A 13,894-nucleotide genomic window follows, 5' to 3' on the forward strand; every position below is an offset into this window, starting at 1 on the left:
GCAACACTTAGGTGTTATTAAAGCACAGAGCAGGACTTTGAATACTCCTTGTTAGAGCCCAGATGGTTTATATCCCGAATTCAGATTTCTGGGGAGTCTAAATTCAACTAAGGCTTCAAGAGACAGTTTCCTGAAACCATCCAACTTCTCAGAGGTTCCTTTTCAAATTTAACCAGGTGATCCTGTTGAGGAATTCAAAGTAATAGCACTTTTGTCTGGTCATGAATATTTCTGAATAGCTTGAGATTTTATTGTGTCTTTGAACATTTTACAACTACAGACTTTCCAAATCAACCAATCACCTCTGTCTCTGTCTCTCTTTCTCTTTATCTCTCTCCAGCCCATTCTTGCTTGACTTTTACTGTAGTAAGCTGACACCAAAAGTCCCTCTTTGGCCATTCTGTTTATTCATTTAATAAATTATTAATGAGCTCATATTAAACTAGAGTTTGAGGATACACTAGTGATTAAAGCAGATATGAATTCTACCCTCTACCCTCATACAGCTTTCACTTGAAGTTTCATTCAGCCTTCTGAAATATTCAATGCATGATGGTAACAGTAAATATTTTCCTTCTCCAACAATTCAGGTTTTAAAATGAGGAAAAGGCGCATCACCAATGAGCCCACTGGAGGCTCTGGGGGCGCTGGGAACTGCCCTCACTTACTGGAAGCCATTCCCTGTGAGGAGCCATCCTGCTATGACTGGAAAGCAGTGAAGCTAGGAGACTGTGAACCAGATAATGGAAGGGAGTGTGGTCCAGGCACTCAAATTCAAGAGGTTGTGTGCATCAACAGTGACGGTGAGAAAGATTATCTATCCTGCTTTTATGGATGTCTGTTTGACCCTGGAGATACAGTTTTCCTTATGTTAAAATCGCATGTCTTCTCACATCATAGCTGGTTCCATTTACAAACACAGAAATAGCTTCCCCTTCCTTTCCTTCCTTTCCTCCCCTCCCTCCCCTGCCTCCCTCTCTCCCTTCCTGCCTTCCTGATGGTGGCTGTGGAGAGGGTCTTGAACAATCACAAGGTATTCTTTACTTTGAAAACAGGTAACATAGAATAAGAAACCATCATCAAGGCAATGTGTAAAATTGACAAATTTTAAAATAACAAGGAAAGGTAACATTTTTCTAAGTGTTTTTTTTTCCTATTTGCCATGGAAAGTGATATGTAAATAAAGAAGGGTTGTAAGCATTGGTTGACTTTGCCTTTAGAAGCCTTCATCTCCCACCCTGATACTGTGTCCTAGTAATATATTTTAATTTCCAGACTTCCAAGCCACGAGGCCTATTGCAGCCTAGAATTCCTGAATTAACCTTCTGAACTCTAGGGCCTCCCTTCTAGGAATGTCATAGAGCCACTGGGACAGGGATTTTCCACAAAGTTCTTTCCTTGAACCATAGGAATTACCTTGGACTTTTATGACTGATTTTTGTTGGATAAAATATCCTGTCTTGCTGTTAGCCCTGGCTTAAGATCTTTACATTCTTTCCAAGAGTGCTGCTACTGTTTCAGGGAGATTCCCCCTTATTGTTCAGCAATGCCTGAATCACACTTAGGAAACAAAGAACTCCTCCAGACGTAGTGTAAAACCTCTGGCTAAGAGCATCTTCAAGGTTCTTCCAACTCTGGAATCCTGAGACTCTGCACATCAGAGCAGCATGAGCACCACACCCCGGGGTCCCATGGTTGACAGTTGATGCTGTTTACAGCATATGCAGGAACATTCTGGTGCCCCCTCAGGGGCACTGGAACATCTGGTAACTGTCGTGATTCCTTCCATCCTATTTTCTTCCAGCAAGCAGAATTGTTACCTCCTGTGACTCAATCACTGCTCAGTAGAGAAAGATACTCTCTGGGGTAAGAGACTGACAGACACTGCTAGTACTGAGAAATTAGCCTTTCAACTTTGAAACCTACAGTGTTGTCCTTGTCCAGGATCCAAGGTAGTCATGCAGGACAGCATCAAGTAAAATCTGAACCAGCACTTGAAGTTGGAAGGTGAAGAGGGGATTATTGCCCCAGATATTTTACGATGAATGCCGCTTTTTCCTCTGTAGGTGTAATTAGCTATGATACATCCTCTCTTTAGCTTTTACTCAGTTCTACTCTAAAGGGAAAGAAAAGGAGATTAACCTCTAGGAAAAAGAGAGCAAATGGAACGCATTCTGTTGTGCTTAAAATCCTAATTTGAATTAAAAGGCACCCTATATTACTATCTAGTTGCTGTAGAAACAGTAAGGGTCATATTTATTTTAGTATCATTAGTGACTTCCTTAGTGATACTGCTTCTTGATTCCTTTTCCTCAATTTAAATAATTTTTCTTATCCTCCGATAGACCTAGGGAGGAACTGGGATCCCAGATATTATAAAAAGTATATTTGCATGGGCTAGGTTGAAAAAAACTCTTAAGATGAAAAGTTAATTGTGCATGGAACCTTTGCCTAGATATTATAAAATGAAAAATCAGGTCTCACATATTGCAGTGGTCTTCCTGGATGTTTGTGCAGATTGAGTATATTTGAAATGTACTCGAGGAGGTGGCTATTTTAAAAACAACAGTGGTTAATTTTAATTCTGTCAGCTAAAAAATATTATGTAACACATATAATCACCTCCTAAATTGTCTTGTGGAACATTAAAGAACAAGAAGAATGAGTTAGATATGTCTAGTTATGTTGGAAAGTAATGTATGTTATAACCTAGAAGGCAAATTGATAACTCAGTATACATAAGCTGGTTTCACTTTGTCCACCTAACAAACAGAATGAATTTTTAAAGGTCAGAAATGTGTTACTAATATTCAGCTTGTTATTATTGTTCATTATCAGGACATCTCCTCCGTCATTACATTTTACTCCCTGACATATATTAGTTATTGTGCAATTCAGTGTTTTAACTGCCTCAACTACAGGAATGTATAAAATCAAGAAAATGTTTTATTATAAATCCTAGAGGCTGTTCAAATTTATATATAACTGAAACATAATTGTGCTGTGAGAATCAGTGCAAAAGCTGGAGACCTGTAAATACTACTCCAGTATTATCATGTGGTCACCTGGTAAGTGTTTAGCAGCTGCACCAAATGTCGTTTTGTAATTAAATCGAGCCCAGGGAATTAAAGTTGATTAGTTGTACAGACTCTACCTCTAGGCCTGGCTGCGGCTATAGATTTTGTTTTATAATTAAGTTAAAGCTCAACTAGGGAAGTGAAGAATTAGAGCCTGTGAATCTAGCAAATAATAGAAAGACTGTTTTTTCTCCCACCTTCCTCACAAATTTCACCACTGTGTTAATGATCTCAAAGCATTTAAAGTCTCTTTTTTTCTGAAGTATTCTTTATCCAGGCTTCTGAGATCATTAGGATTTGCTGCTGCTGTTATTGTCCATTTTTCCAGTTGTCTTCTAAGGAACAGGGTTGACAGAGGGTTGAGAGAGCACCCAGGAGGAGTTTTATGTAGATTGTCTGACAGAGGGGTGTAACAAAAATGCAAGGTGAAAGAGAACTCAGAAGACAATTAGACTGTCCAGGAAGAGAGAAACATTTTACATGTAACAGAAAAAAATATTACTCATAATTTAAAGATTGTCAGAAAAGCAATCCCAGATCTATGGGCACAAATACAGGAACTACTCTAAAGGTCTGGTGGTAATGGGTCAGGGTGCCGAGTGGAATCCTAGAGAATATTGAACCTATGAGAAAACCCAAAATCTGCTTTCTTTCAGTTTTTGCAAAATTTGTTTGTGTTTTATTTAAAGGTGTAAATTGGTGAGGCAAGAGTATTTTGTTTCCCAAATTGGTTGGTTAGAGACAGAAGAAAGCAAGGCTATTAGGCTGAAAGTCAAAAAATAATCTATAATCTTACTGATTACTTAAGTATACTGTAAACCAAGTATTGTTTCCATATTTCCCTCCCCTCTGTTGAAAAAAGATAAATGATACCATCTATATTTCATTACCATGTGTTCTATTCTAGATATCAGAGTATTGACACATTTCTGTGTGAATTTCAAAACCACAGTTTTGTTATTTTGTTTTTGGTATTTGTAAAGGAGTGTCAGATTCCTGTCTTTTCTATGGACTTAATTACAATCTATGGAGGCAAGTCCCAGAAAGCTGCATTTTTATGAAGCTTTCTGGATAGTTCTGATACACAGTGAAGTTTGTGAATCACTGTACTAAAATGACAAAAGGATTGTTTTGGTGGAACCTAAGGCCTGATTCTGTTACCCAAAGTTTCCCAGAACCAAAGCATACTGGCTGGATTTGGGTAATGCTGAAGAAGACCTATGATTAAGAACGCTAAGAGAGTAATACTGAAGCAAGCCTTTATAGTAATTTTCTCTGCCTTTTTTTTGGGGGGGGGAACCATTTCTGTATAGCATCAGAAATACCAAAAGAACTGACTGTGAAAGATGTTGAAGATGAACTTAATATCCCATGCACTGGCTTGTCATGCGACTGCTTAGTCTTTCTGAATTTTTACCACCAATTTCTTCCTACTGGAAGGAGATATGTATCCACATATGAGTAGATGGAAGGGAAGACTTGGATACTATTTATTTCCCAAGTAGTTTATGTTGTACTCTTCTTTCCCCAGGTATTCAGTATTAACAGGAAGGTAAGGGCATACCTGATGTCTTGAGGTAAATCAGGAATAAGCTCCTTAAAAAAATGGAAAATTTTTGTCTCTGGAAAACAGGACTCAGTATGGGGAGGAATGGGGCGAGGTACTGCTCTCCTCTATTTTAAGCCTTGTACTACAATTTGTGTACAATTTACAAATTATATAAACACTGAATTAATTTGTCCAAATATATATTTATTAAAGAGTAACAGTTTGGAGGGGGATAGAGATTTGTGGAATAAAGTGGACAGGGTAAGGAGCAAATCATTCCAGGAATAGAAAGAGAGAAATTACAGAGCTTATAGTTGAAACTAATATTTTGTCTGATTGACAATATTCGTAAACCCTCCTAGAAACATAGGCCGTGTCAAGGATTAGGATGCCCACAGTTTATTAAAGGTGTGCTCCCAGGGAAAGCCAGTAAGAGAAGGGGAAATAAAGAAGCAAAATAGTGAAAGGAGAGTGTGTCTTGGTTCCCAAGACCACCCCCAGGTTCTTTAATTAACTAGGGGAACTTACAGAACTCAGCATATGGTCATACCCACAGCTATGATTCATTTCATCAAAAGAGTACAAAGCAAAATTAGCAAGAGAAAAAGGCACATGGGGCAAAGTCCAGAGAAAACCAGGCACAAGCTTCCAAGAGTCCTCTCCCAGCGGAGTCAAATTGGTTATGCATAATTTTTCCACCAGTGAATTGTGACATGTGTGAAGTGTTGTCTTCCAGGGAAACTCACCTGAGCCTAGGAGTCCAGGGTTTATATTGGCTCAGCCATGCAGTCACCCTCTGCCTAACACATACCAAAATTCCAGACTCCCAGAAGGAAAGCAGGTGTTCAATATAAGCCACGTTGTTTGTATGAATACTTTAACCCCACTGAGCAACACTTATCATTTAGAGAATGTGGAGCCCTCCAGAAATTCAAGGTCCCAGATGCAAGCCAAAGGCCAGCCTAGTGAGCAAGAGTGTCTAAGGATAACAGTCTCAGGCCTGCTAAGTTAACTCTTTTCTGCACGGAACACCAGAGTTGCAGTCTCAGTCTAATTAGGTGAGACACTCTGGAGTGTAAATTAAAGCCCAAATCTTCTAGCTTTAGAAGTAAAGGAGCTGGGATTTTATACGCTCACACCAGTCACCATTGGCTCACAGATGCTGGCTGGGAGGAGGAAGGAGGGTCCAGGAAACTTCCAGCTCTCTATATTGGCCAGACCACCCTAGTGCCCAGGGCCATTCAGCTAAAGGCCAAGAATGATATATAAGCAGCAGAATCTGATAGATGGGTGCAAAGATCCAGTAAAAGGAGTCTTCAGGGATCCAAGCTGGGCAAGAACACTGTACAGGAAGGAGATCCAAATATGGTGGGAAGGAGTATAAATGTGTGTATACTAAAGCAAACCTAAAACCTGGTAACATTGTCTTCTATACTACAGAGGAATCCCCATGAGGATATAGTTTCCAGTTTAGGCGAACACTTTGGGACAATTTTGGTAGACAAATCTGCAGTACTCTCTACATTGCCTGGATAATAAAAGACCTGAGTTCTGCAAAATAAGAGAATTTTTAAGTTACTTCTGGTAGTATGGGAAGAGAGGTAAGCAGTTTGGTAATGATAAAAGAGAATGAAAGATAGTCCTAGGAGGAGAAGTGAGAGTAAGGATCTTAAGGAAGAAAGAGAAAAATTTTGAGAACGGCCACAGATAACTGGAAATACCCTTTGGTATGAAATAGGTGATTTGGTCTCATGGGTTTGATCAGGATAGTACCATTTTCTTGAGGTCATTATTGATAGCACTCCCATTTGTCCCCGAAATTGTCCTGGTTTGGAGAATAAGTAATATGATCACCCTAGAAATGACTGATAAATTGTGAGACAGAGGAGACAAAAAGCGTATTTTTGCTTTTTTCCATCAGGATAATACCTTCTGTGCTATATTTTTTCATAATTATTTATCAGTGATGGACAAGAACATCATAATACATGAGGAGGAGTGATGAAAACTTAAGTTAAAATTTCTGTAAGTTTATAAGGGAAACTAACCTAGGATTTGCTTCAAAAACTTTGGCAAGAGCTCAAGTTCAGATCAATTGAAATATCTGTAGAGCTAGTTGAGAACACAATTTCAAAAGCATGATCACTCTTTGGAACTGGAATCTACTTCTTAACACAAATTACACAGCCATTACATTGAAAAGCTGATCTTTTAAATGCAAGAATACGTCCTATAACTGAATTGTTTTTCCATAATTTAAGCAATAAATCAACTAAGGAGTTTCCTTCCTGTAGAATGCTATGCCATTTAATGCATTTGCAATATAATTAGGTTGGATATTGTGCTTAAATCTAAGGTCCTTAACTTTACAATTAGGATCATCTAACACTGTTGGTAAGAGTTTGTTTCCTGTAATTACATTGAGATTCTCTATTCAATTTGTTGTAAAGATGAAAGTCATTATAGCCTTTTAGAAAATTTAAGACAATAGGTTATTCTTCAGTGTTGGTTTATAGTAATCACAATTTTATTTTGGCCTTAAAAAATCTGGCATCAGATACCCTGATCTATCTTCTGTGTGTGAGAGTGTGTGTGTGTGTGTGTGTGTGTGTGTGTGGTATGTGTATTATAATATATTTTGATATACTGTAAATAAAAAGTATTTTTTTGTTTGTAAGGAAGCCATCAGGATTGAGCCAGCATTCTTTTGCATAGCAATGTTTTAGCAAAGAGTAGCGTTTTATAAGGAATTTTCTTCTTTAAATTAGGTTAGTTATAGCAGAAACCTCAGATGAAAGTTAAGTGAACAGTAGTTTGCTTGTCACTTAATAGGATGATATAAATTTCCCACTAAGTTTTATCTACCACTTCAAATGGCAAATGCAAGAGAAAACAGCCTTTCACTTTATAAGTGGTCAAGTGCCTTAACACAACCCAGGGCAGCCAGTTTTCTCATAGCTGGGTCAGTAAAAGCCAGTACGATAGAAGGCATATCTTTCAACCTAACAGATGCATCTCATCCCTTACGTTATCCTTCCCTTTTTTGCTTCTGTGACTTTGCTCATCTCTTATCTCCCCTGTCAGACTTTGTTGTCCTTTGATTTCATTGATTCTCCATTCCTCTGATGTCTTTCCTCCCTCTCAGGCCGTGTATCATTTAACTGTTGCCGGATAACAAACCACTTCAAAACTCACTGGCTGATAACAAAACCAGTTAGGATTTCTCATGATTCTGCGGAGTTCCTGTTCCAGTTTTACTGTGCTCACTCGGAGAGGTTTGGCTGTGACTGGAGGAAGATCCAAGATGGGCTCCCTCACGTATTTTGCATCTGATGCTAACTGCCTGCTAAGGTGCATTGGTGCTTCTTCACAGGGGCCCTCATTCTCCATTAAGCTAGATCAGCTTCCTTACCTCGTGGTTGTAGGGCACTGCTTTTAAAAGGACAGAAACAGAAGCTGACAAGCCTCTTGAACTTTTATAGTGTCACTTCGGCCACATTCTTTTGGTCAAAAGAAGTCCTGATGACAACTCACGTTTAATGAGGAAAGAAATAGGCTCTACTGCTTGATGAGAGACGTTATGAAGAATTGTGGCAAAGAATTTAATTCACTACAGTCCACCCTCTGGTCACAATTGTTTTCACTCCTCCCACATGCAAAGTACACCCCCTTTCCACCGGAGACCATCAGAATTCTCATGTAGTTATGCCATCAGGCTTAGAGTTCACTACCTCATGTTCTGCATCTAGTTCAAATATAGATGAGGCATCTCAGGGACAACAATTCGGGTGTGGCTACTCTTTTCTTATTTGTATTTTTTTCACATATTTGCTTTGAGCTCTTACTTTCAGAGGAGCTGTTTTGCCCCATGAGGCAATTTGTCAAATTCTTTCCTGTGCATTTCAAAGTAATTTAGTGCTATCCTTTAATTATAGATTTTTTTGAGGGGAAAAATAAATCAGAAAATATAAAAATAAATATATAGGTCTTATTATGTACAAATAATGACAGTCTCATTTGATCAAATTAAAATTATAGAACTTGACTTGTTAAACAGAATTGTGCTATGTATCTTCCACATAATACCACGCACACATCAAAAAAAATATTTCAGATGATAGGATTAGTGTTTATTTTAAAAACTTGTAAATGTTCAAGCGCTTTTGTCCCTAACTTGTATATTGTTATTCCTTTCTAAGTTTTAAAAAAGTAGTTTATTGTAGTGCTTAAATCTTCTTATTATTAGTTAAATCCTGTATTCTATAGGACTCAGTCCTATAGAATCTGTTTAGCTGAATGTCTGAATAATTATTTAAGGTGTCAAGACATGGAAAATATAACTCTCATATTGAAAGATATTTTAATTTGTAGATGTAATAAAAATTTGAATCATTCAGATAATTAACTTTCCCAAAAAAATGAAACTCTTTTGTCCTGCACCTAACATACATATTCCTTCAAGATCTTACTATACACTAGTGTGGTGCTTTTCACAAAGTGATTTATGAAAAGTGATTTTCTTTAAGATAATGACTTCATATGATCCTTGTTTTATGTTACTTGTCACAAAGAACCTGATTTCAGATTGAAATCGGAAATTTTGGTTTCTAGGGTATAGCTACTCTTGAATCAGAGGGCTTTGAACGAAAAAAGACAAGATAACCTTCTCCACACATACAGCATACAATGATGTAACAGGGACCAGAAAATCAGAATAGACTCTCCCACTCAAAGATGAGAAAAATAGGAAACGTTCAGCAGTCTCTGGTCTACATCAATTCTAAGACCCAGCCTGTCTCCCCTATACCAGGGGCAGGGGAAATTCCTTGATCTAAGCCTATTTTTGTTTTCTAAGAGTGGTTCTGTAGCCCATTTTTCTCCTTGACTCTTTGTTCTTCACCCTGGGATCTTGGATTTTCCATAAGATGTCTTGCCTTTTCCATAAGAAATGGCTCATATTTATAGCTGAGGAACTTTCTCAGTCGGCCTTCTGCCCATGTAAATCAGAGAGCCTGGAGTCCTTTTATTCATTTTGAAATGTTGCAGTTTCTCTAAGACCAAGCTGACAGTGTTTTTATCAATATAACACTCTTAAATTGTTTTGGGTTTCTTAAGAATCTCATTGGAGGTCACTCCGTGGCACCAAAGCCATATCTGTAATTTGGATAATTTGTTTTTGAAAAAGCCTCTCTTTACTTTGGGCCATGTATGAGGCTGCTGTGGAAACTACCTTTAAGATTTTTAGAGGCCTTTTAAAAGTCAGGGAGTCTTCTAAATACCACTTACATCTTTCTGAGGTCTTATCAAAGCATTTTTAGCTACATCCTTGAGCTGAGTTTTACCTTAGGCCATATATTTCTCTGAAACTCTTCTACCAGCTAACCAGGGGTGAGAAACAATTTTATTTTCCATTTCAGTATATCATGGCATCATCTTAATTCCAACTGCACACTGATTATTCCTTTTTTAGTTTATTTCTCTCCCTATATCATCATTCTCAGGGTAAAAAAATTAAATGGACACTTCTAATCTCTTTTCTGGAAATGTCTAGATTTCTAGGTCCATTAGATAGGTTTTCTGTCTTGCAAGTTTCTATAAGCAACAGTTCTGAGAATTTTTCCATCAATTTGTAACATGATGATGTTACATCTTCCATTAACAACCTTTTCTGTCTCCAGCCTCCATTAACAATCTTCTCACCTACTTTTTAACCTTTACCTACCCCAAGTCTCAAAGCCATTGCTATATGTTTTAGGTTTATGGTAAAGAAGCACCCCATTTCTAGGTACCAAGTTCTCTACCAGATATGTATGCTGCGTAACAAACCACCCTAAACTTAATGATTTTAAAAAAATTTTTTCTCAATTCTGTTGGTTGGCTGGGCAATTCCTCTGTTGGTTCCTCCTGGGATCACTGGTGCAGCTGCACTGAGCTGGAGGGCTGGCATGGATGATGTCCAAGTTGGCCTCAGTAATATCAATGTAGGTACTTCCTGTTTCCTCCATGTGTCCTGTCATAGCCCTGTAGACTAGACCAGCTTCTTTACAAGGTGATCCCAGGGCAGTGTTCCAAAAGGGCAAAACAGATGAAAGACCTTGTAATGCTTGGGTTCTGGAACAATCATAAGGCTACTTCTTCTTTGGGTCAAAGACAGTCCCAGGGCTGGCCAGATTCAAGGGATAATGGACTCAATTATACCTTTTGATGGGAGTTTCTTGTCAGAATTTGTAGACATATTTAATCTACCACAGGCTACTTCCTCTGTTTCCTGTATGCTGTATTCTTTCTGTGCTTCCTCTTTAAATGTTAACATTCCCTTTCAACCTTCTGCTTTTGACCTCTACCTGGAAGCTCCAACTAAACCCTACTGGCATTTCAAAATCAGTATGTACCAAAGTCAAACTTATCATCTCTCCTCCAAAACTGGTTTCTCCTCCAGTTTTCCTCACCTAGTTCATAGCACCACAATTTGCTCAGTCCTGTTGACAGAGTGACAACTGTGAAGTGACATAAAGGAGGTGGAGAAGCCAGCCCCTTGAGAATCTGGGAAAATAATGTTCTAGGCAGAAGGAACACCAAATGCAAGACCCTGAGGTGGGAACTTCTTTGAATCTGAGGAACAACAAGGTGGCCAGTGTGGTTGGCATAGCGTGAATTAGGGGCAGAATAATCAGGGGTGAGGTTAGAGGAGGTTATGGAGGAGTGAGACCACTAAGGGGCTTTGGCTTTCAGTCTGACTAAGTTGGAATCTATGGGAGGGTTTGAGCAGACAAGTAACGGGAAACGACTTTTGTTTTTAAAGAATCGTTCATGTTGCTTTGTTGAGAATCAACTTTGAAAGAGTGGATAAGAAACAGTGAAGAGGCTATTGCAATAATTCAGGTGAGAGACAGTAGTGAGGCTTAGATAAGGATTGCAACAATGGAAGGGGTTAAAAGAGTTAAACTGATTGTCTAGGAAGGATTAAGGCAGTTAATAGAGATAGTGGGATCCTGGGATCAGATTTTCCTTATCTGGGGATTCACAGGTCTCCCACCAAACATTCTCTCTTGATCAAATAATTTAGCTGCTTAAAATCTCTTGCTGGCTTCCTGTTGCCTTCTGCATAAAGTTCAGAGCTATTTGGGAATCACAGAATGTCTCCCCTGATCTCATCTGGTCCTTCTACCAGTCGTCTTTCTGTCCTTCTGTTTATTACATCATTGTACATTTTATAGAATTTGGTTATTTCCACTTTACTATTACCCATTATCCCCTCTATACTATTAGTTACTGTGGGGTAGGAATCATGTCTTATTTATTTTGGTATACCTATTTCCTAGCCCTGTGCTCCATAAAACAGATTGTCAATAATGAATCTCTGATTCATCACCAATTTCTTGCTTTCTTTTATTCCTGAACATCACATCCTGTCAGGAAATGGCTCTCAATTTCTCCTTAAGTAAACTTTTGTTAATGCTCTCACTGCAATTTCAAACTTTGCCTACCAGATGTCAGATAAAGCATGACACCAAATTGCACACTCTATTACCATCTCAATATGCCTTCAAATTCCATTACTCTTAAGTCCCAGTACACCAGAGCAAAACAGCCACTGCATTTGCATAAAGAGAAAAAATAAACAGATTGTTCACAAAAACCTATAATCTGAAGGATTCTTCTAACAGCATTTTATCATTAGTCTGATTTTTGCTGAGATTCAATTTTCTGGAGCCCAGTCATTGAAGCACTAAGTATGGGTTCAGATGCTAACTTTACCATTTTCTTTGGCAAGTTACTTAAATCCTCTGTGACTAAGTTTCCTCATCTGTGAAACTAGGATAGTACAGTTACCTACTCATAATATTGTTGTAGAGTATAAATGAGTTAATATATGTTAAGTGCTAAGAATTGTGCTTGACACATAATAAATACTTTTTAAGTATTTGTTGTTACTATCATTCATTTGAGATGAGTTCAATAGTGAAAAAGGGAACTAAGCACAAAAACCACTCTTTTTTGTTTGTTTCTTTGGCTAAGGATAAGAATTTTATTACTTACCCATACTGATCGAATGATTTACAGTTGATCTCATTTATTTTCATAACACTCATAAAATAAGTGTATTTTTGAAAGCATATGTATATATATTATATATATATATATGTATTATATATCATATATATATCCTTACAGAAATGAGTGCCTGCTTCTTTGTTCTATTAGCTATCAGAAAATAATAAGTATTATATAATAGTAAACTTTCATCATAGAAAATCCTTTCACCTGTTACACAAGGAAATAGATGTCTGAATTGATGTTTTTTTCCCACTTGACACATGCTATTGATTCAAATTAGTATTGAGCTAGTAATGTCTTCTGAAGAGAACTAAGATAATTTGAATTTGACCAAATTTTGAAAATTAATTCTCATAACATATTGCTGTTAATTTTAAAGTATAGATTATGACTATGCATTTTATATTCATATGATATAAGAATTGCACTGTGTCATGCACAGAGAATTGTAGTTTTCTCTCTTTCCTTAGAGAGGTAATAAGCTAGTCAGAAACTGGACTTCACTTGGTTTACATATCAGATCAGGGAATGTTTTTGTGGAATGGCAATTAAATATCTGAGAAAATAAATCTATAGTAATCTTCTAACTTTAAGACCACTGGTATCCCAAAATACTCCCCAAAAATCCACATTAGGAAGTAAGACTTAGCTGTGATCCTCAATCTGAGATTTCTTATTTCAGGAGCACCTAGTGTTGAAATGGGGAATAAGGTATGAAAAGCTATAAGATTAATACAGTGCATTTTCTTGATTTTCAGTTTTACCAATAGGCTAAAAGGGGGTAAAGAATTTAAGTAAATTAACAAGTAAAATTTTTACATCTTTGATCTTATATCTTAAAGTCTTAAATCCTTGATTAAAAGAATTGCTAAATTGATATAAAATTTTTAAAGATAAATGTTCATCATGTGTTACTTGCCTCCTCAACATTCATTCATTCTCTTCTCTCATTAACTGTGCCTCTGATTTTTCTTTGAAGAATTCATCCATCCCCCAAACGTATTCACAAGGTTTGCTGGGATTGTACTTGCCAAAGCTGTATTCCATCTACTTTGCCATAGTGATTGCTTTAAGGATGAGTGTATGACCCAATTTGGGCTAGCAAGAGAGAATACACCCAAGAACTTGTGCAGAAGAAACTAAAAGAGATACTGGGGCTATCCAGAGTCATTATATAAAGTTGATAATATAAAAGACAGGGGTGGAGGTA

The 13,894-nt window shown here is 37.5% G+C and overlaps 1 protein-coding gene across 1 annotated transcript in view; it reads left to right on the forward strand.

Annotated features, from left to right (window-relative positions):
• THSD7A (thrombospondin type 1 domain containing 7A) overlaps positions 1 to 13,894 on the forward strand; it is a 448,162-nt gene that overhangs the window by 276,891 nt on the left and 157,377 nt on the right. Inside the window, exon 6 of the mRNA XM_082632651.1 lies at positions 591 to 803. Coding sequence (XP_082488777.1) covers positions 591 to 803 — 213 coding nt within the window. The remainder of the gene's footprint in view (positions 1 to 590; positions 804 to 13,894) is intronic.

This window comes from Mesoplodon mirus (assembly GCF_964341445.2).
Source record: "Mesoplodon mirus genome assembly, chromosome: 9".
Classification (NCBI taxonomy): Eukaryota; Metazoa; Chordata; class Mammalia; order Artiodactyla; family Ziphiidae; genus Mesoplodon; species Mesoplodon mirus.